Genomic DNA, 23,943 nt, shown 5'->3' on the forward strand with positions numbered 1-23,943 from the left:
AGACTTAGGACTCGCTAAGACTCTACTCTAACTCCTCTTGCCTCATACTGAAGGAAGCTCATCCTTATATAGGATGAAGAGCTTAACTTCAATGTATTCTTTTCTCAAGTTCGACCACAAGCAGTGGACACGTATAAAGTGAACTTCGACAGAGGGAATCCAGCTACAGGACCTCCACTCACAAAAGGAGGTGAACAGGAAAGCACTGACTAACTTTATTACACAAGCATCTTTTTGAATGAGAAGGGTAGCTCGGCTGACGTCAATTTTACCATGGCTGACGACCATGTCTCAGTGTTACTAACATAGGTTGAGATGCCTGCATCAAGTGGCAACCCCACTTGATGAGTTTAAGTACCATGACTATGTGGTGAACTAGTTTCCCAGTTCATGTAATCTTCATCTTCATCAGTCAATGGTCTATTGGTAGCTTCAAGATGTTCAAGACGGTCTTCAAGTGAATCTTCCTTTCAAAATATTCTTCTTGTAACTCTCATGAATGCTGTAGGAATACTAACATCAGGAGTTCGATTTTCTAGAACTGTTTCGAACTGTGTGAAGAGCCATAGCGGTTTACCTTGGGTAGCAAAGGAAGACAATGTCCTTAACTCAATGGTATCTTCTTGGGCAGGAGATGGACCATAGGATGCGAATATACCATTGGAGATTGGTGTTGGCGTTCGTGATAAGAATTGCAGATGGAACAGGTAACCATAATTAATGGTTAAAGGAAACTATAAGTGTGCATGAGGATATAGGCCAAGGAAAAAATCATCAATCCTGGACAGGTAGTGATATTGACATGCATGTTGGTTAGGAATATGAGTATTACTCAAGAATTCAATTGGCCATTCATAGGATGATGCATAAGTCTAGATTGGTCCTATTGCAACAGAGATTTCAGGATCTGCTTCGCGGCAAGGATACTTGGCTATTAGAGAATCTGTGAGGAGCTGATGATTAGCTTCAAAATGATATTGTCGAAGCTCATCATAGATCTTTTTTGTAAGCAACTGTGTATCTGCAATCCAGGGAGTATCGCACACCATTGGATATATTGTTCTTCGTTCCATTATCATACAAACATTGCGTTGATCTTGTTGTCTTTGTACAGGTTCAGGTGCTGGAGGAGCAGGAGGTACAAGTTGTACTGCAATATATCGGTCAAGTTGTTGCAGACGAACAAGAGACTGGTCTCTATGATCTTCCATGATGCATCCTCAGTCTTCTTCAATACTCATTCTAATCTAATCCTGATAAACCTGTTGATCAACCATGTCAGGGTGAAAATACACACTATTGTATAAATTTGTTACAATATCAGGAAGTGTCTGAGCAATGGGATTTGCTCTGGGAAGAACATACTCATCATACTCCTGATCTTCTGTTAAAGCATTTACATGATATTCTTCTCGACTGAGGAAGTCAGCAAGGACATTCTTTACTCCTTCTATATACTCTGTGTCAAACTCAAAGGTATCAAGAAACTGTGCCCAGCGTAACAGGTGACCTCGAGCTACTTTATGCTTTGATTCCTTCTTAAAGAAACTTGATAAGTGACGTAAATCACTTCTAAGAAGGAAAGGTTTATCCCCAATAAAGAGCTGAAACTTTGTAAATGCATTGATAACTACAAGTAGCTCTTTATGTGTACTATGATAATTCAATTCAGAACCCTTGAAGGAACCGGATTCATACCTTACGACTTCTTCTCTGATCTTACCATCATGTTCAACTTCTTCAAGAAGAACAGCACCCCAAGCTTCATTGCTAGCATCTATTTGAACAATCTTTTTGCCGGGTCCAGGGATCTTCAATGGCGGGAGCTATTGACATTGGTCCTTAATCTGTTGAATGATCTAATCATGCTTTGTGGTCCATGGTGGTGCATTTTTGCGAAGAAGCTTATTCAATTCTTTTCGAGCTTCTGCTATCTTCTGGTAGTATCCTGCAATGTAATTAACCATACCAAGAAACCGTTGAAGAGATTTCTTGTCTTTTACCTCTACTTTATTGATGGCAACAAGTAGATGATTCTACAGATACAATTGTCCATTTTGTTCAATTCTGGTACCAATGAAGATTAAGCTTTCCGTGCACCAGTGTAGCTTTGTTGGGTTGAGACATAGACCATGACTTTGGCAGATAGTCAGGAATTGCTTTAGATGACTCATGTGACTCTTGTAGTCTTGGCTGAAGATAAGTATGTCATCTATGTAAGGCTGAATGAATTTTCTATATGGGCTGAATATGCAATCCATATGACTTTGGAAAATGGAAGGGGCTGTTTTAATCCCAAAGGGTAGCACATTCCATTCATAAAGGCCTTGTGGCACTGAAAAGGCTGTTTTGTATCTGTCTCTGTTCCTTATGGAGATCTGCTAGAAACCTTTTGTTAGATCAAACTTACTAAAAATATTACATCCTTGAATTCGTTGCCAAATGTAATCTTTGTTGGGCAAAGGATGTTGATTATTTTCAAGACAAACATTAAGTGGCTTATAATTGACTACTAATCTTTTTTCAGCTATTTCATTGCCATCTTCGTCTTTCTTTGGAACATACATAACATGGCAAGAGAAAGGACTACTGCTTGGTCGAATGATGTTCTTTTGCAGAAGTTCAGTGATATCTTTGTCACAAAGATTTTTTTCATCCTTAGACAGAATGAAATAGTTGGCTTTACTGGTAGGATACATTGTGCGACAATTCTCATCCTTTTTTAAAGTTAGGGTACATTCCATCTGTCTTTCATATTTGGTTAAATCCTTTGTTAAGACATTTAAACATTGGCTAGCACCAATTTTCAACAAAGGAGGCCGTCGGCGGGGTTGGAACCCCCAACCGGCGATTGCCCCAAAATATTTTTTGCCATTGCGCTATTTTAGCACTTAAGGATAAAAGTGTGCATTGTTTTATTTAACTCCTATCCAATCCCACCTAACCTTAGTAAAATAAGGTTATTGTTTATTTTTTACCCCAAAAATGACATGGGGCCAAATCCTCTAAAATGGGTAAAGGGTTATTCCGAGAGGGAAACTGGTTAAAGAGTCTATTTTTACAATTATTTGTTATGGCCTTATTTTGGCTATTTTTTGGTATAAAAAGGGGGTAAGGGGACTCTTATGGGCATTCAAAAAATGGAGAGAATGTCCAAGTGCTGAGTATAAGGGAGATTTTTGAAGTGCTCATTCCTGTACTTTGAAATAGCGTAATGCTATTGTACTTCAAAGGAATGATTTTGTAAACATTTATACCTGATTTTAGAGATAATCGGATCAGTCCCCCTATTGGAGCAGGACCTAGAGACGTAGTCCTTATGGATGAACTCTGAGATCAAATTGTTTGCGTCTTCTTTCTCTCATTGTCTCTTTTATTAGCTTAATCTTGTTGTTCTCTTATTTCATTTATGTTAATTTGATTCGTTAAAAGTTTTAAATTAATTCTATGTAATCAATTAGCATTCCTCTGTAATAGTCCTAGATCCTAATCAGATCAAACAAATCATTTTTATTGTATTGATATAATTTACCCCTGTATTTAATTGATTCATTCCAAAATATTTCTAATGCTTTTATTCAACAATTTTTAGACAACACTGGTCCTCAAATTTATTTAACTAATTTGATGCATTATAGGAAAAATGTTAGTGACTTTATCGATAGATTCAAACATTTGTATGCTCAAATATCTTATCATGTCCCGGATCATGATATTCAACTTATTGTTATTTTGAATTTGCAAATAGATATTAGAGATAATATTCTCCTTACTAAATATACTTCCTTCTCACATCTTTGTCTAGTGCTTCACTATTATCAATTACAAGTGAGATAGCTTAAGAGAGCCACTCCAATGGCGCTCTTGTGACTATTGATAAGAGTGACATTGTTGTTCATCAAAACAAGTTTTCTAAACCTAAAAACTGCACCAAAATCAACAAAACAACAAATACACTAGATGATCTAGTTACTACCACATCTAAAGGTTTGACTAATTTTTCCATTGTGTATCATCCTAATCAAAAGTACACTACTTTATCTAAACTTTTTCATATGGCGATGTTGAAGTTAATTAATGATAATATTATTAAACTTCCTCCTATTTAACCTACAAACACTAGCAAACCAATGAATAAATTTTTTGATCAAAATATTTTTTGTCAACATCATCGTCAACTTGGCCATGATACTCAAAGGTGTTATGCTTTAAAAAATGTTATTCAAGACCAATTCTAACCCTATGTTTTTTGATGTTAGGGTTAATAGTATGAATAAATATTTTTCATCTCCTAATTAAAAATTGCAAATTTATAACAATCCTTTACCTTCACATTTAAAAAATGTCATAAAAATCATCCTTCTTCTTATGTTACTAATATTACTAATGATGACAAGGCATAAGAAGCTAAACATATGGTTAATCATGTTGAACCTCAATCTCAACCTCTGAATTTACCTCTAAATTTACCTCCTTCTGAACCTACAACTTCTCTTCCTATCATCTTTGATCATTTTGAGATGAGTAAATCACTTGATGGCCCTCTTTACATTACTACTAGGGTTGTTCATATCACTTCCTGTAGTGTTTTAAATGATTCCTCATCTATAATTAATATTATCATTGAAGAACATCTTTTCTTGAAAAATAATTGTATAAGGCTTCCTATGACATCTAAAGTGTGGATTCAAATTTGTAATGGTTCCCTTTATCATCCTCAAGGTTCTATATCTCTTCTTATGACCATTTTTGGTAAATGTGTGGATACTACCTTTGTTGTCATCCCTACTTCTAATTAATTTCAAAGTAAGCTTGGTATCTCGTGGCTTTCTTCCGTTAAAGTTGTAGTTTCTCCTATTCACAAATGCCTCAAATTTCCCCACAATGGAGAAATTATCACTATCAAGCATTCTCTTTATCACCCTTCTCACTCTCAAGATTGTGTTAAAATAGACTTCTTTTGGTCTTCTCTAACCCAAGATCCACCTACTCATCCTAACCATCTTTATTGATCCATTCAAGGTAGATAAGAATATTTGAGCTTAGTATCCATAGGTTGATATTTCTATATCTATCTTACCTACTCCACCTATTCCTCATTCACACAACATTCCTTGATGTATCATTAGTCCCTCCGAAGATCCTATGTTAGTTGATCTAATCCTTAAACTTTATCTCATAAGGCTATCCATAATCAACATGCTCGTAACCATCACAAGAACTATCAAGATAAGGATAAATCTCATCATCTTTATTCTTAAACTATATCCTTCTCTCAACCTTTTCCTTCCTTCAATCAGCCCATGCTTGAGCCTGTGGAGGAAGTTAATCATAATAATAACATGCAAATAGATACACATGATGAATATATTTTTATCTTAGAATATATTATGATTAATCTTGATCAAGAAGATATTCTTGATGATGATGTTATTGATTCTAATGATAATTCATATGTTAATGATGATGAATATGAGACTACTAATATGGATCATGATTGTTCTATCGTGTTTTTTAAATAGCTATAGTTAGTCCTAGTATCAAGAACAATGAATTTCACCAAAGTCATTGCTTGGATTTTGATTTTGGTCATATTGTGTTGGATGTTATTCCTTTTGCAAGTTTCCCACCTTTCCTTACTGATACACATAGAAATGGGGGGGACAGAGACACACTTGACATGACTTCTCTAGTATGGTAGTCTTTGTATTTTTCTGTGTTGTGTTGTGCTTCCCTCATGTTATGTTTCTTATTATATGTTTTGTCTAGATTGCTTTAGATTATTCTTGTTGCTTTGTAGCTATAAGGTGATGAAGTAATCAAATATGTTGTAGATATTTTGTTTTCTTGTGGTGATTGATTAGGTAAGAGCTATACACTTTCCATGTATTCTCATTAGGAAAAAATATTGAGCTATTTTTTTAGGGGCTGACATCTTATAACTGACACAAGCTTGTATAAAATGGATTATGGTTGGGGATTTTTTGTTATGTGATGGTGAGATAGTAGCTTCTTGCGAGAGTATTGAATTGCAAGGGATTGAAAATTGTATTTGTTGATTTTTTTTATAGCTTTAGTTGAATAAATAAACTATATATAATTTTACATGAGATAAAATATGAGAAAAAAGTTTATAATGATATATATATATATATATATATATATGCATGTATGTATGTATGTATGTATATACATACATACATATATAATATTTATTGTTGTCTAATTAACAAATAAAAGGGACATGTCTCTTCATGACTTATATTCATTATAAATATAAGAGAGAAATCTGCATCTGGAAAATATATACCTTGAAGAGCCAATGTTAATACATTTGTAGAAATCTTTCCTCAAATCTAACATGGTATAAGAGAAGGGTTCTTTCTTAGGACTAGTGATAAATAAGTAATTATGAAGGAATCTAGAGAATAGTATAAATTAAAATGTTGATGTTTTGATGCTGAATGTATTCGCTAAGGAATAGGAATTGAATGAGAAAATAAGACAAAATTTGGCAAGTCAAATTACTTATAAAATTTAATATATCAAAATGCCCCTGCACGTATACTTAGTTACAGATTGAACAAGTTGGAAATATTTAGCACAAAGATGAACATACATGCAATGATAAAGGGCATCATTAAGTTCGAGTTAACTTCAATGCAAAATGAGACTAGTGATTGATGGTGTCATTTAATCTCGACAAATAAACCAATTATACAGTGCAAGGATGCAAGGAGTTTATAGGTTAGTAGTCTAGGTCATCTAGTGGTCAATAATGAAATAGATGTTTATGAATGGATAACCTTGTATGTGTACAAACTCATTGGGTAGAAAAAGACATGGAAAAATAAACCATGTATATAACCACTTACATAGCAAAGGATATGTCCATCATAGTAGATATGCATGACACATTGAGAAGGGAATAAGCCTTCAATTAGAGTGTGGTCAACTAAAGTTTGACCAGTAAAAAATGGAAACTATATATTTATTTTTATTTTTATGTTAACATCAACCCCTTAGGGTGTCTATACAATAAAACCCATTAAAAGTGGAGATGAGAGCAAAAAAGGACTTAAGAAATGACTAGTCAATGCATACATGAAGCATTGAAATAAAGATATTGGGATAATATGAAAGAAATAAGGGTGTTAGGGGTTTATATGAAAAATATAAAACTCATGGATGACTGACACCAAGGAGGATATGAGTTTAGTCGAACCCCTGCCCAAGTTTGTATAGTACAAGAATTAGTAGTAGATAATAAGGTTGCCACGTAGTGGGTAACATACAATCAAAAGGGGGAATGAATGGTTTGAAATGTATGAAATTCTCAAGACATAAGGTCTATATTCCATATTGAATAATAGTGGACCCACTACAAATTGATGTTATGATAAAGGTACATATAAAAAGGCATAGCATACATCATGGATAATATGAGGTAATATATAGAGTTGTACGTGTTGATTAGCCACTAAGTTGGTCAAGTAAGTTACCTTTTTTTGTTTTGGCTTTTTTTATTATTATTATTATAATTCCACTATAATATAATGAATGTGTATCAAACTAACCTTAACTCATTTTTATGTATTTATAAAGAATAGACTAGTATGTATTTATGGATCATTCCTTTAATTGAATATAAAATTGATAATCATAGTTAGTTATGTGATAAGAAATAACATGGTTATCTGTGTGTGTGTGTGTGTGTGTGTGTGTGTGTGTGTGTGTGTGTGTGTGTGTGTGTGTGTGTGTGTATTAAAAGTATATATTTCAATTAGATATCTATCTATATTGGAATGATCTTATTATGCAAAATTATTATTATTATTGAGTATTAAAAGTAGTCTCTCTCTTATTCATATTTTTTCAATATGTACTATAAGAGCTATTTGCCTTGATCTTTTCCTCCAAGTATGTTCTTGTAGGAAAAGGGAGATTGAGATTTAGAGGGAGTTGAACACTAGATCAAAGGTAACATTGGATGAGGAGCTCTAAAGATTGATATTCAGAGGGAGTTTGAAAGTCCATATGCATGACTATATGATTTTAATGGGCCTACCCCCTGTGTACATCATGATGAAGTGACAACTTCCAAATGGTGTCGCTTGTATTTGTAGAAGTTATTATAAGGTGATGATCTTACAATAACTTGTATTATAAGATCAAACAAATTGAGTATATGGTGAATGTCTTGCATCTCAACATTTTGGGAGGCTGTTACTCAAAGAGTACTTGGTGAATAACATTGATATTCTAGGAGGCTAATACTCTTGATATCAGATGTGATATCAAACCTTATTTTGAGTACTTGGTGAATATCATTGATATTCCAGGAGGCCAATACTCTTGATATCAGATGTGATATCAAATATTTTTGAGTAATTGGTGAATATATTTGATATTCTGGGAGGCCAATACTCTTGATATCAGATGTGATATCAAACCTTATTGAGTATTTGGTGAATATTGTTGATATTTTTGGAGGTCATTACTCATGATATCATATGTGATATCAAAATTTTTTGAGTACTTGGTGGATATCACATGTCGATATTCTTGGAGACCAATACTCTTGATATCAAATGTGATATCAAAATGATGGATATCTTCTAATCAAAGATATCCTTAATCTTGCTAACTTGATATTACATTGAGGTAATATATGTGTTTATCCTCCCTAGCTAAGAGGGAGTGTTGATTTTTTTATAGCTTTAGTTGGATAAATAAAAAATATATAATTTTACATGATATATAATTATATATGAGATAAAATATGAGATATAAGTTTATAATGATATATATATTATATTTTTTATTGTTTAATTAACGAATAGGCATGTCCCTTCAAGGGACATCTCTCTTTGTGACTTATATTCACTATAAATATAAGAGAGAAATATGCCTTTGGAAAATATATACCTTGAAGAGGCAATATTAATACATTTGCAAAAATCTTTCCTCAAATATAACATTATTCAAGTTGAATTCACTAGATAATAAGAGTATTGGACTCATTGTTTGGTGGGCGTAGGGATTGGGTGACCATATTAAATCATTATGTCTTGTGTTCTCTTTTGTGTGCTTTATACTTTTCTAATTTTGGATATATTTGCACGTAATTGTTATTTATGTCCCTTTAATCCTAAAAATTGGTATTAGACCTAGTTGTTTTCAGTTATCCTTTGCAGGAAGGTCTCATGGTTGAGTGTGAGCATTGGCAAGTGAGGGTAAGCTGAGGGTTGAGAAGTTTATTGGGAAAAACATTTAGTTATGGAAAATGAAAATGGAGGACTACATTTATCAGAAGGATTTATGGCATTGATTGGGAGGAACGGCCAAGAAAGAAGAAAATATGTTAGATGAGGACTAGGATACTTTGGACACAAAGACACTTGGAAGTTATCATTTGTGCTTATCATACTTGGTGGAATTTAATATTACATAAGTGAAATTGGTGAAATTTAATATTACATAAGTGAAGATGACTGAGGAGTTGATGCAAACCCTAGAAAATATGTACAAAAATCCTTCCACTTCAAACAAGGTATTTCTCATGAAGCATTTATTTAATATGAAGATGGTAGAAGATAGAGTTGTTACTGATCATTTAAATGAGTTTAATACAGTTACTAGTTGGTTATCTTTTGTAAATGTCAATTTTGATGAAGAAATTATGGTTCTCTTAGATTTGTGTTCTTTACTTTAAAATTGGATTATCTTGGTCATGGTTGTGAGTAGTTCTAATACCCCAAAAATTGATGATGTTATTGGTGTTATTCTGAGTGAGAAAACTCATAAGAAAAGCTCAACTGGATCTAAATCAGGAAGTGTCTTGAACATACAAAGTAAAGGCTAGATGAATGATAAAGGAAATAATTATGGAAATCATAGGAAATCAATTGAAAAATCAAAGGGAAGAAGATCTCAATCTAGAGGACATAAGAAACTAAGATATTTTTGGTACCATATGAAACCAAAACATAAGAAGAAATATTGTTGGTCTTGGAAGAAAGATGAAGGAGACAAACAAGAAGGAAATAAGGAGGTAAATGTGGTGAGTAATAAATTTGAAGAGGGTGCTTTTCTTTTTTCCTTAGAAAATGTTGATGATTCATGGGTTCTATATTCAGGAGGTTCATTTCATGCTACACCCCATAGAAGTTATTTTTTTAATTATATCCAAGAGGATTTTGGGCTAGTTTATTTGAGAGATAATGAACCCTATCAGATTGTTGGAAAGGGAATAATTAAGATTAAGTTACAAAATGATAATCATTGGATACTACAAAATGTAAAACATGTTCCAAGGTTGAGTAGGAATTTAATTTCAATAGGGCAACTGGGTGATGACGGTTGCACAATTACTTTTAATGATAGAAATGGAAGGTTTGAAAAGGTTCATTAGTAGTAGAAAAATGTGTGAAAGTATGCACCTTATATCTTTGTATTGGTCGTTTTATTCCTTCTACTTTAATTATTTCAGAGAAAAATCAGTATTCAAAAGCAGTTATTACAGTTAAGTAGGAAGAACATTAAACAATTGATGTAGATTCTAAAACAACACTATGGTACAATAGACTTGGGCACATGAGCGGGAAAGGTATGAAATTACTTCTTTCAAAGAAAGTTTTACAAAGTCTAAAATGTGTCAATATGGATTTATGTGAAAATTGTGTTTATGAAAAACAAAAGAGAGCTAATTTTGTGAAGGGTGGGAAGGAAAAGAAAAATGAGAAATTAGAGCTCGTGCATACATGCATGGGGAATAGCTCATGTATCTTTCCTTGGTGTCTCTCTTTATTATTTGACATTTATTAATGATGCAACTAAGAAAGTATGGATTTATTTCCTTAGATAGAAATATGATGTATTTCGAACTTTTGAAAAACAAAAAAGCTTGGTTGAGAATGATACTGGTAAAAGATTGAAATGTCTTAGACTTGATAATGGTGGTGAGTATTGCAAAAAATAATTTGGAGATTATTGTTCCTCTAATGGTATTTGTAGGTGAAAAATTGTTCCAAGGACTCCATAAGAAAATTGAGTGGCTAAACACATGAATAGGACAATAATGGAGCATGAGGTTACATGTTGGGTTGCCCTTAAACACATGGATAGAATTTTTCAATACTGATGTATATTTGATTAATAGAGGTCCCTCTACTCCTTTGGGTTGTGGTGTTATAGAGCAAGAATGGAATGGTAAGAAGGTTCAAGTTACTTCTTTTTTTCAAAACCTTCGGTTGTGAAGCATTTCCACATATAGATTATAAAATTGAACCAATCTAGAAGATAAATCTAAGAAAAGTATATCTGTTGGAAATGACATTGATGAATTTGGCTATAGACTTTTAATTTTATAAATTCATAAAATTGTAAGGAGGGATGTCCTATTCAATGAGAAAGTGTCATACAAAGATTTGTTGCAAAAACATGAGAAGAAAAAAATTGATTATGTAGTGTTGGATGATACTCAAAAGGATAATGTTCCAAAAGTCCCTCATGCTCCACAATAATAACAATAATAAATAACACAAACCTTGGTGAATATTAGATTGTTAACAAGGTTCAATAGACATCTAGGAAAGATTTTCTCTTTTTTTGTATTCTATTTTATTAACAGATGCAAATGAACTAGAATGTTATGATGAAGTTGTGTAGGTGGATACAAAGCTTTAGTGGGAGTATGCAATAATAGAAGATCTGGACTCCTTGTTGAAAAATTAGACTTGAGATTATGCAATTTGTCTATAGGTAAAAGGGCTTTACAAAATAAATGGGTTTACAAGTTGAGAGAAGAGGATGGATGTAGGAAAAGATTTAAAGTCAGGTCAGTTGTAAAGGATTTGCACCAAAAAGTGGCATTGATTTAGATGAGATAAATTTTCTCCAGTTGTTAAAATGACTTTTATTCATACTATTTTAAGTATTATGGTTTCTGAAGGTCTGCATTTGGAGCAACTTGATGTTAAAACAACTTTTCTTCATGGTGATTTGGATGAAAAAAAATGGAATAACCACAAGGATTTGAGGTCAAAGGTAAGGAGAATTTAGTGTGCAGATTGAAGAAAATTTTATATGGCTTGAAACAAGCACCTCGGCAATGGTATCTTAAATTTGACAATTTTATGAATGAGCATGGATATACACAGTGTCACTCATACCATTGTATTTATTTTAAGAGGTTGGATGATGATAAAAAATTTATTTTATGTTTATATGTTGATGATATTCTTGTAGTTGGGCCTACACAAATCAAATCAAGGGATTGAAATAATAGTTAACACATTCATTTGCTATGAAGTATTTGGGAGTATCAAAACAAATCCTTGATACAGAAATTTGTAGAGATGGGAAAAAGAAAAAATTGACAAGTCTCAGGCTGATTATATTGGGAAGGTGTTGTAGCATTTTTGTATGGAGAATGCCAAAGTTGTCAGCACACCTTTGCCTAGTCCAATGTACATGTGTCTTGTGTTCTCTCTTATGTGTTATTCTTTTATGATATTACTTATATTTGCATGTAATTTTTATTTTTGTATCTTTAATCCTAACACAACCTTCTATTTGTATTTTTCTTCTTTTATATTATTTGCCTATTGTATTGTATATGTTCTATTGTTTATATATGTTCCCTTGTATACTTTGCTTAGATGTTTGTGACATGTTAGCTCTGATTCTTTTTTGTCTTTGTGATGCCGACCCAAAAAGACTTTTCTTTGTATCTCGTATCTTCTTTCTTCTCCATTGTAATGTAGTTCTACTTCCTTTCGAAAATAATGACATTTCATATTTGATATAATATTACATATTGTCATACAATAATATTGTTAGAGTAATAAAGTATTTTCTTATTAATTAAAAAATCACTTATTATCTCTAGTTTACTTAAGCTAAACTTTGGGCATATATTAATTAACTCTTTTATTAATTATTATCATGCAACCCAGGTTTTCTCTTTTAGGGTTTTGATTTCCTTTAGAAGGACTGATCTCTTTGTAATAATTCATTCATTCAATATAATTGCAATTTCTTTTTTGCACATTAAGAATGTCTCATCTACAAATATGGGAATTCCAACCTCCATAACTTTTGCTTCTCTCTTTATGTGATAGGTGCTTGCATGCAAGTGATTCTTGGGAGTTGTGGGGTTGATCTTTCATCAACTTCAACAAATACTAACCCCAAAGTTAGTAGATCCCTTTTGTGATCTCTATCTATCATGTGTTTGTTTACCTAATGAAGTGTTCTCTCTTAGGGGCATTTCAAAGTTGAAATATCTTCTAGTGGAATGCAAGCTTATGTTAAAGCCATTTCTCCCATTGAGGCATTTGTAATTGCTTTAATGTAGGGGCATACACTCCATTCACTTGTGCACACACACACTTTGATGGTTGGTTGTTTATGTCTTTTGGATCCCTCTATCAAACTATTAACAACTTAGAGGGTCTAATCCCTATAGCTCTTTTTGATCCCTCTATCAAACTATTAACAATTTGGGAGGTGTAATGCCCTGCCAAGAATCTTGAAAGGATAAGTCTAAATGTTACTAAGTTTAGTGAATTTTTTTTTACATCTTTTACTTGCTAAGTTCACTTTGATCTGAAGTGTAAGATTCCTAATAGGTTCCCTAACAAATAAGTTCCTAGATTCATTTCCTTAAAGCATTTAAGTTTGATTAATCTAAGCATGTCCTATCTCTAAGACATAAGTACATAACAAAATGCACTTAAAGAGCAAAGATCACAATACAAAAGTGGAACACATGTCTTAATAAATACTTGATACATAATAATTTCCAAATTTTCCAAATGAATAACTACAATATTTTTCATTAATAAACTTCAAAGAGAGGGAGATAGCAACCATATTTTTACATATCAATAGTTCTCGTTAAAACCCTTCTTTCCTATCTACCCAACCCTTTTACATTGTTTTCTTTAAAATATAACAAGAAGTCCTCATTTAGAATTTATATTTTACATCAATTCAAATACATCATAATCTCCAAAACATCATCATAAGCACCATAAAACTCCAATATTGGACCATGTGCAAGCTTCAAAATGTTTTACCACCTAATTGCGTGGAACCATAAGGAACCACTCCCCCAAGCTAGGAGACAAAACCATGATCCACATAGACTCTAAGGTAGTCTAAGGATATTCCCAAAATCAAGTACAAAGCTAACATAAGGCCACTTGAAAGCATACTACCCAAAATGAAATCACAAAGAAAATGGATAGCCATATCAGGCAAAAGCAGATTGAGGGGTTCAACCACATCTAGGTGAGAGTCATCATACATTCTTATAGTGTTGGGATCCTTCTCCTAAGCTAAATACCATCTTGTTGCACGTAATTTTTTCTCCTCATGTACTCCAATAAGATATGTATGGTCCTGAAGTGTTGGTACCATTCCCTTGAGTCAAAGATTACCCTACTGCACTAAACATCTTCTCTCTAAGTACTCCAACAATACATCCTTATTATCTTTATTAATGTGAATTATGAAATCCCCATAACCCATAAGTTTAATTAATGTTATCACTTATTAACCAACTCACATGTAGAGCTAACTTGTACATGGCTCTAGTCTCTAACACATAGGATCCTTTAGCAGCCACTTTTAGGACCCAACACCTATGGTGACCCACTCACCTAGAGTCTCTCCCCTACTCATCAAAAGAATCCAAAAGCACAAAGAGTTATAGGGCACAATAACCTAGGGTCCCATGCCCCTAGTCCAAAACCCTACATCAAAGTATATTCAGAGAAGCAACATTACAAAATCACAATAATATAGGAATCTTTATCTTCTAACAAGCCACGAAATTCATAAGCCTCTATTAACCAAAACAAATTCCATTCAAAATCCAAATCAATCAGTTGAGAGGGAAAATATGTTTAGGGCACATTTCTAGGGTCCCACACCCCTAGGGTCAATCCAATCCACTAAACCTAATTCACCATATGAGCAATAAAATGCAATAATCATATCTCAAACACTTTGTAAGTAAGAATATAACATTTCTAGAAAGTATAATTCCTCAGTTGTAAATACAAGTTTGTATACATAAAAGGACAAATTGAATCACTAATTCCTAAAATTTGGCTAAGTTTGAAATTTCTTAAAACCTCAAAATTCTAAAACCCTTATTTTAACTCCTATGAGGCTGAAAGTTATCTCAAAAGGTGCAAGATGTATAACAAAAAATGTAACTTAAAGGATAAGACATGATTCTTATACTTAAATGCTCATTTTATGTTATACCCTGGCATTGAAAATAGGCTCTGAAGGTCATAATCCACCTATCTAGCTAAGTTAATTCTATTGATGCACATTTATTCATTAATCTAGAATTTTTGTTTAATACTCCTACACATTCATGCACTATTGCTACACTTTCATTCAATAAACCTGCACATTTATTCAATACAATTGCACTTTTGCTTATTTTTCTAAAATTGTGCATCTATTCATTATTGACATGCTTCTATTTAATATAGTTATGTTTTTGTTTCATAAATTTGTGCTTATGTTTCATAGAGTTGCACTTTTGTTTACTATTGTTGTGCTTTTGTTTTGTCTAAGGTTCTATTTTTATTTAAGGTGATAGACAACTTGGGAATGTGCAAACTTGTACATATGTGTAGAATTCCTGCGCATTTATTCCAGAAGACTAAAGAATAATATATATAAGGAATGCTTGAATGAAACTTCCAGATCTGGTTTTAGATAGAGGAGTTGAATATATTCTTGGGCTGAAATCCTAGACAAAACCCTCTTCCATACCCTTTGATCATACAAAAGTTCAATTCAAGCAAACTATTCTCAAAAATTGACAAGCAGTTAACCATGCCAAGAAACACAATGAATACATCAAATCGCAAAGGAGAAGACACTCAAACATCCATTAAGCATATTACTTTCACGTCTAAGAAATATTTCCTGTAAATAATTAGTATGGTAGTGTATAGAGACAATAGAGAGAGGAGTAATAAGAGAATGAGCTGGCTTACGTGTTCTTCCTTGAAGGTTGGAGGTGAACCAATTTTCCTAACACTTGTTGGTCATGCTCCTAAGCTTTCCAAGCTCTTTGGTTCCAAATTTGTCCTACCCTTCTTGCAAATATTTTTGTGCATTCCAATTTGCTTAACTATAGTTTGTGTCTTGATAATCTCCTATGTTTTCTTTTTTGAGAAGGCCCTATTTGATAGGGATAAAATATCATTTTCAATGGTTACAACCATTGTAGCCGACTTCCCGCTAAGTTTTGATTAAATAAAATAAACTTGTAATTAATAGTTTTACTTTTCTTTAATTCCTAACTAGGTTATCTAGGATGTCAAAAAGGTCCTTACTCAAAGGATTCTCATGACATAATGGTTAAATATCTATAATCTTCCCTAAGAGGTCAAGGGTTCAATTCTTGTTGCCTATTACTATATCTAGTCTATAACTTGGTCTTACTAAGTCATGGGTTAAAATCCATTTTCCATTTTATGTTTCATGAAGAGCTATGTGGGTGAGTTGGTTGTGGGTGAAATCAAAAGGTGGAAGGTTTAGAGTTCAAATCTCTTAAAAACATTTTAATCTCTTTTATTCATTTTATTTATTTCCTCTTTTACTTTTAGTTATAATAGATTGCAATATAATTATGTCACATCCAACCAGTAAAATGCATACACACACAAATATATATATTCAGGTATATATGTGTGCACCCATGTATACTTGTATAAACATATATTGAGACTTCCAATCACAAAAACTAAAATCACAATATACTTAAGTAAAATATCATTCAACAAAATGAGAATAAAAATCCCCAAGTTCCCAATTTGGGTAGCTATTCCCCTAATAGGAATTCTAGGTTCAAGGTGCCTATATGGACCATGTTTTCATCTCTAGAAAAATGGATAATATAGTGGCTTTAGTACTTGTTCTTGCACACACGTGCATCACCAACCAACCTACATGAATATTTACAATTAACATTGTATTTATATAGAATCATATCAACATTAATATATGTGTTAGATCAGTTAGTAGGGTTAGAAATACATAGAAATCTATAATCCATAATCCATATTTGAAAGCATATGAAATGTGTCATAGGAACTGTATCTCAAAACATATGATGTAAAATATCATCTAACCTCCTACCATAATCATAATGCATAAGCATAAAATCTAGTATCTAAAAATAGATCTCAAATCATGTCGTTAGAGTGGCATTATAGGAAGCCTAATAATTGTTTTGACCCCTCTTTGGATTACCTAATTGTCCAAGAGCCTGAATAATTTCTTTTGGATCCTTCTTTGGATCACTGGTCTTGTTTTTAATCCCTTAAAGATACACACATCCTTATGCCTCTAACATTGTTGTCAATTCCCCATTTGGGACATTGGGTTCCTTGAGAATGAACCTTTGATGGATTGATTAACAAGTCACACACATTTTTTAGAGTATTCATTTCATCTTTGATGGGTTGACTATCATATCACACACACTTGCTAGACCATTCAATGCCATCTCTTTTGTTGCAACATGCCTTTTCGTGTAGTTCACAACAAGGAAGGAAAACCTTTTTATGTGAGTTGAGTATACTTTTTCTCATTTCTCTTGTCATTTACATCTCTCTTGTTATGACTTTGGATATGATGAAGACTCAAGTTTGTTGGGGGCTTAGTAGTTTATTTATTTCCGTAGTCATGATAAGATCAAATCTTGCATTTAATCTACTTTATTGTGAGTATGAGGTAGCTCATACTTCTACTAAAGTGGGGGCTAAATGTCCCATCTTAAAATGGAAGAACCCATCATTAAAAACCTTTGAATCTTGCAACTTGGTGGGTTTATGGTCTAGAGATGCATTCATTCTCAAACAACTCTTTTCCCTACTTTGATTCTTCTTTTCCATTTATGTTTGTGCACTTTTTGAGACCCTAGGATTACCCCTCCTCAGGTTAACCTTGTTATAGGGTTGACCTATATTAGTGTAAGATGGCCAAGTTGACATATACCTCGACAATTTTTCATTTGTGTTCATTTTTGACTCAAGGATTTAAATTTGAAATTGGGCAACCCTGTTAGCTTGCTTTATTTTCAAGCCCAAAGAGTAGTATAAATGGAAGCTCAAACACATCATTTTTACATCTAGAAATCATCTAATGTCGTTTACTAGACATCTATGCATCTTTGTAATGCCTAAGATTTGTTTGAAAACTTTTACATTTGCTAGTAATATGTCACTAGAATTATAGAATTATTAAGGAAAAAACATAAAATATTGATCGACTACCAACTAAGCATATGATGACTACCACATTAGCAATGTATTCATAATAAGATAGCCTTCTACCACCATAGTAAGATCTTTGAGATTTTCTCAAAATACTTAATAACGATGATCACACATCTTCATTATCGGTTCCATAATTCAAGCATAAATTAAAATATTGATATCAATTGATGACATAATTGACAATATCATTAGTAATATTAATCATATCATTACAACAATTCTCTTTTCCTACCAAATAATCATACCCATGTAACTACTTTGAATGAAAAAAAAATCTAGAATATCTAAGTCAATACCACTTTTGCCAAGGTTTAATAATCTTTGTTGGACAATAAAAATGCCCAATATACTCTTTAATAGTTGTATTTTCTCATACCATGAATTTAACTACAAATACCCATCTCTTTCTTTACATGATAGTAATTAATTTTAGCTTCCAAAACATTACAACTCTTGCACTCCAAAGCTCCTATTAACTCATTGACATGGTAAACATTGTAACAAAATTCTTAATTTATCAAAATAAAACCATGCCCATAAATGACATCCAAGTAAAGAATCTGCAAGGACTCTGCCTCACAACTCTTTACCAGATACATGTTGCCAATATCTTCTCTTTTCCTTTTCTATCATGCATTAATAGCCTCATTTCTTGTACATGTTCAACCACATAATTCATGTACACCCTAGATAAACAGATAATTGTTTATGTCAATAGACAATGATTAATGGAAACCACACTAATAATATGTGCTTGTTTAGATGCCTAAACCTTTAACACTAACTTCACTCAGCTTTAATTGCTATATATAATGACTTAATCGTGTTGCCAAGGGTACTATGAAATCTTTGAGGAAGATATTTTCCGTGTTTAGGTGGATTAAGAAACACAATTAAAAAAAATCACACCAACACCCTACTTAGATTTATGACTCTATTACATCTCAAAAGAGTTAAGTCATTCAAATTTAAAGGCCTCGACAAAAAAAAATGATGAATAAACTCTCTCCTAAATTAAACTTTCAGAATATTTTTCTATAAATTTTCAAAAGTGGTGTAACCTCCACAAATGTATTATATGCTCTACAAAATATTTTCTCTTACAAAGAATAAACACAAGCCAATATGAAAAATGTACTAACCATCAAACTTGATTTTCACATAGAAATAATTATTTCTTCTTGCACATTATTTGTCCGCCTATAACCTTCCAACAATATCCTCTGACCATTAATTTAAATATTAAACTGCAAGTATCTTAATTTCTCTAGATTTTGCATAAATATTGAACTTGCACGTATTGTTTACATAAATATTTTTGACACTATTTACTAATAAAACCTTTCTATAAAATGTTTATTATGAAACATCTAATTACACCCAATAAGATGGCAAGTTTGATGCTGTGATACCATTGTAATATCCCTAATGGATGCTATCTCTAGTTTTCTCTCATAGAAGCTTTTAGAATATAAACATATATTTAATACAAAATAAAACAACAAATGAACTAGTAGATGCTCATTAAAATACCTCAGAATACATTATTGCATTGTACATCAGTAATACAAGAACTAGATACCTAAATCCAATCTTAAATATAATTACACAGTTAGATTGGAAAATTAAGAAAGAACCTGTAACCTTAGCATAAACTCCATCTCGAATCCACTGCAAAGATGAATCGGGTCTACATCCAGTCCACCAGAAATGGCTTGAAGGTTTACATCCTTGGGTTTGAATATGAAGTTGTAAGCTTTCTTATTGTTTCTCTTAGAGAAACTCAAAATCTTGAATCAAAATAATAAATCAAGCATATATCAAACATTCTCAAATGAATGAAGCTTTCTCCTTTTAATCCTCAAAGTTGTCACTCTTGAACTCCCTTCTCCCATCTTTTCATCTAATTTCCCCTTTTGTCACCTTTTATCCCACTTTAATAATATTAAATTGGCTCATTTTTAAGTCTACATTAAGCTCTCAAAAATAAAATTTAATATTACACATGTGACCTTACTTTTGTCAATGTTCCATAAAGGGGACATTATGAAAAACCCAACATAGCTTTTGTACAATGTGATCAAAGAATATTTTATGACTCAGGAGTTATCACCATATGATAATATCCTTAATGCACCATACACACACAACCTAAGGATCCATATGCCACGTCAAGACCCTCTAGACCATATGCTCACAAGTAGTCTATATGACAACTTGGAGACTTATTTGGCACCAGAAGAGGTGTGTAGTGTTTGATTCACAAAGAAGGCCATTTGCCAGTGTTGGGCATAGACTCAGGGACATTACAAACCTTACTCATAAGAAACTCTCTTCGAAGCTTGTAGTTGCTTGATTTTTCTTATGGATGGAGAAGAATAAAAGTTGAAACTCTCTTAGGATAAGTCCTTATGCAACTACATAGCTTATTTTGGCTATACTTTGTGGAGCCAATGACCCTATGAATGCTAAGTAATTTTTCTCCTTATTTTGTCTTCAAATATATTCTTGAATAAAATTAGTGATATTTATTTATTCATATAAAATTTTGAGGAAGAAAGGCCTAAAAAAATCAAGGGAAAGAAATTTGTGGAGCCATATACATATTTTTAATTCTAATAATCATTTGCTTTCTCGCTGTACCTCCCCCCCATTTTTTTTCAATGCTTAGACCCCCAAAATTATTGATTTTTATTGCTTATTTTGTAGGAGCAATAAAATCTCAATAATAAATTTTGTAGAAAATAGGAGAGGATAAAAAAGAGAAAAAATAACTTGTGGAGGCATTTGTCATTTTTGTCAATAAGCAACAATTGCTTAATCCAACTCCTCTTTATTTATTTATTTTTCTTAGTTTCCAAGCAATGGTAGCTCCACTAAAGTAGGGACTGATTCTAATATTTTTCTTTACGAATAAAAATGTCATGGAAACATTCCAACTACTTAAATTTAACAAAAAATGTACTTAATGAGTTGCATAGGGACATAGGGTTAATTTCAATTCCTAAACTATAACTACTCCACATTAATAGAGAATGATAATACTTTATCCTTTGATTATAATTAAAAATTTGTTTAGGAACACTTAAGCAATGACACGAGGACATGAGATTATGACAAGTCTCATGTAGTTGTTATCTTATTTTAGCTAGCAATTGCTGCTCAATTTTTTCAGCAACCATTTGTGGAGTTGGTACCCATGATTACTAATTTTTAATTTTTTTTTTTAAATTAGTAATCATAACTACTATGTATATATTAAATCATTAATAATATTTATTAATAACATGTAGAGAAAAAAGGAAAAAAAAAAGGGAAATGATTTTGTAAAGGGGTGAACACAAAATAGTGGTCAGAGTTTTTTGCTTTAATGGACACAAATTCACTTTATACTATTACCAAATCGTTTCAAATTGGAAGATGAAGTGAAGTAGATCTTTTTAGGATTTTCTATCTATACTCTAAATATACTCTGTAATTGTTTTGATCTAAGAGATTTTCATGTAACCTTTTTTAATTAATTCCCCCATGCTGCTGCTTAAATCAATTTTCAGCTTAATTTTAAGTAGTAATGTGTTCCCATGAAAAATAAAAATTGTAGGAAAAAGGAAATTAAATTTTTTTTCCTACTTTTGTGGAGCAGCTATTTTTTAGCAAATGAAAATAAGCTGTGGGAAAAGAGGGGGGGTTGGAAATAAGCAACGACTGCTCATTGATAAAAGCGACACATGTCTTCTCCACATTTGTTTTCATCCCTTTTTTATTTTCTTATATTTTAGTTTTCAGAATTATTTGGAAGAAAAATGATTAAAAATAATTTTTAGAACACTGTTTAAAATTATGTAGCAAATATTTTGATCCATGGGGCCACAAGCTCCACAAATTGTGCCAAAAAACAATGAGTAGTTGTTGCTAGCAAAAATAAGCTATGGGGACATGCTCTAAGGCTGTAAAATGTTTTATTTCAACAAAAATCAACATGTCCAAAATAGGGTAACCCACTTCTATGGGGTCATCTTAAGGTGTGATTTTTGTCGAGAAATGGACTTGGAAGGAAGAGACTATATCATATCAATGAGTTCAATCCCACATGTGATCAACTTCAAAAAGCGTACATAGGGGTAAACATTTCTTAGAGAGCTAAAACTCTTATTGCTCGACTTAGTACTAGTTCTCACTAGCTCTGGTATAAGATAAAGGCACTGAAAGAGGCCAAAAGAGGCTTGGGAGGAGAGAGTTTGCACATTTTACAGTTCTGGAATTGTGGAAACCGAACAACACATTATTTTAGAATGTGACACATATAAGAAGAACATGAAAAAAAATGAAGATATTTTATCCAATTACTCTTGGCATAATTTATTCAATGTGAAGTTCGCTTGATTAATCAAACTGTTTCATCCCACTTTTATTTCAAGCTTATTTTCAAATTTTAAGCAATAATTATTTCAACTAGGCAAAGATTTAATTTATCCTTTGTTTTAATTGAGAAATTTGCATCAGAACACTTAACTCAAAAATTAAACAGCCACATAGAAACATAAAAAGTTAGAGGGCAACATGTTTTTATCTTTTAATAAAATATATTTTAAGAAATTAAAATATTCAAAATAAATAATAATAATTTCAAATGTTGTACTTACGGAGATCTTGGCCTCCATTCGCCACGTTTCTGATTTATCCCTCCAAGCGCAAGTTACAGAGTTTTAAACGTTGACGTTGTATGGGAGGAAATGTTGCCAAATGCTCTGCCACCTACGTAAGGGTTTTCCAGAGCCTCCATCATTAAAATGGACGACCAGGAGTTCCGCCAACCACAATTTTCAGAGGTGCTTTCAATCATACTTTTGCTTTTTGCTCATGCTTTGCTTAAACAGGGTTTCCTTAGAATTTCAGTGCTCGGATACGATTTATTGTTCTTTTTTATCGTTCTTGTGTATCCTGGAATTTACCGGTTTCCAAGCCCGTTTTTGCAACATGCACAGCTTTATATCATACAACTGCTTTAGTAAGGGAACTTTGTCCCCTGTTTCAAACCTTTGCCTTAAGCATGGTCTCTTTATTTCATGTTCCTTGATCAAACCGGTTGGATTTCTAGAATGACCCTGTTAGAATTTTTGATATCGAGTATGCAATGGTAGCCATTTTTCTATTACTCAATTTTTCATGTCACGAGGCCAAGGAAGACACTAAGCAAACATATAACTTGAAGTGATGTCATCGTTGAGGAGAGGGAAGATGCCAAGATTCCAATAATAGAAACAGGGACCTTTCTTGCAAGATCAATTCTATTTTACTTTGAATTTGATGTAACGTTAGAAGGCTGCGGGATAGAGATAACTAGGGCTTGAGCCTTTAGAAATGAGTTAACGAAATGTGTCTCCATTATATTGTGGGGCACTTCTTAGTTATCAGAAAATAAAAATGGGAAAGGAGATGAAAACGACATGCCACAAAATGGGATTGGATGAGGGTGCACAAAAGAAAGGGTTTTCATGCACATAAGTATATTTACATTTTTCTTAGTTTTATATACCTATGAAACCTGCCAGGGACAATGAAGTCTGGATACCCGATATCATAAGAACCACATTTGTATTTATAACTATAGTATAGATTAAGT

General features: G+C 32.5%; 1 protein-coding gene across 3 annotated transcripts in view; it reads left to right on the top strand.

Annotated features, from left to right (window-relative positions):
* The first annotated feature begins 22,988 nt into the window (after nt 1–22,988).
* The window catches only part of LOC149542018 (uncharacterized), a 177,984-nt gene continuing 177,029 nt past the window's right edge, over nt 22,989–23,943 (top strand). For 2 of the 3 annotated variants that reach the window (XR_016355408.1, XM_089797059.1), the window contains exon 1: nt 22,989–23,149. Coding sequence is in view for 2 of the 3 variants with exons in the window: in XM_089797059.1 (XP_089653185.1) it covers nt 23,111–23,149 (39 nt within the window). In the remaining variant the exon portion in view is untranslated. The remainder of the gene's footprint in view (nt 23,150–23,943) is intronic. The other variant, XM_089797061.1, reaches the window with a different exon arrangement.

The sequence above is a fragment of the Cupressus sempervirens genome, chromosome 8, assembly GCF_028749045.1.
Source record: "Cupressus sempervirens isolate cs-2001-9-10 chromosome 8, ASM2874904v1, whole genome shotgun sequence".
Taxonomy (NCBI): Eukaryota; Viridiplantae; Streptophyta; class Pinopsida; order Cupressales; family Cupressaceae; genus Cupressus; species Cupressus sempervirens.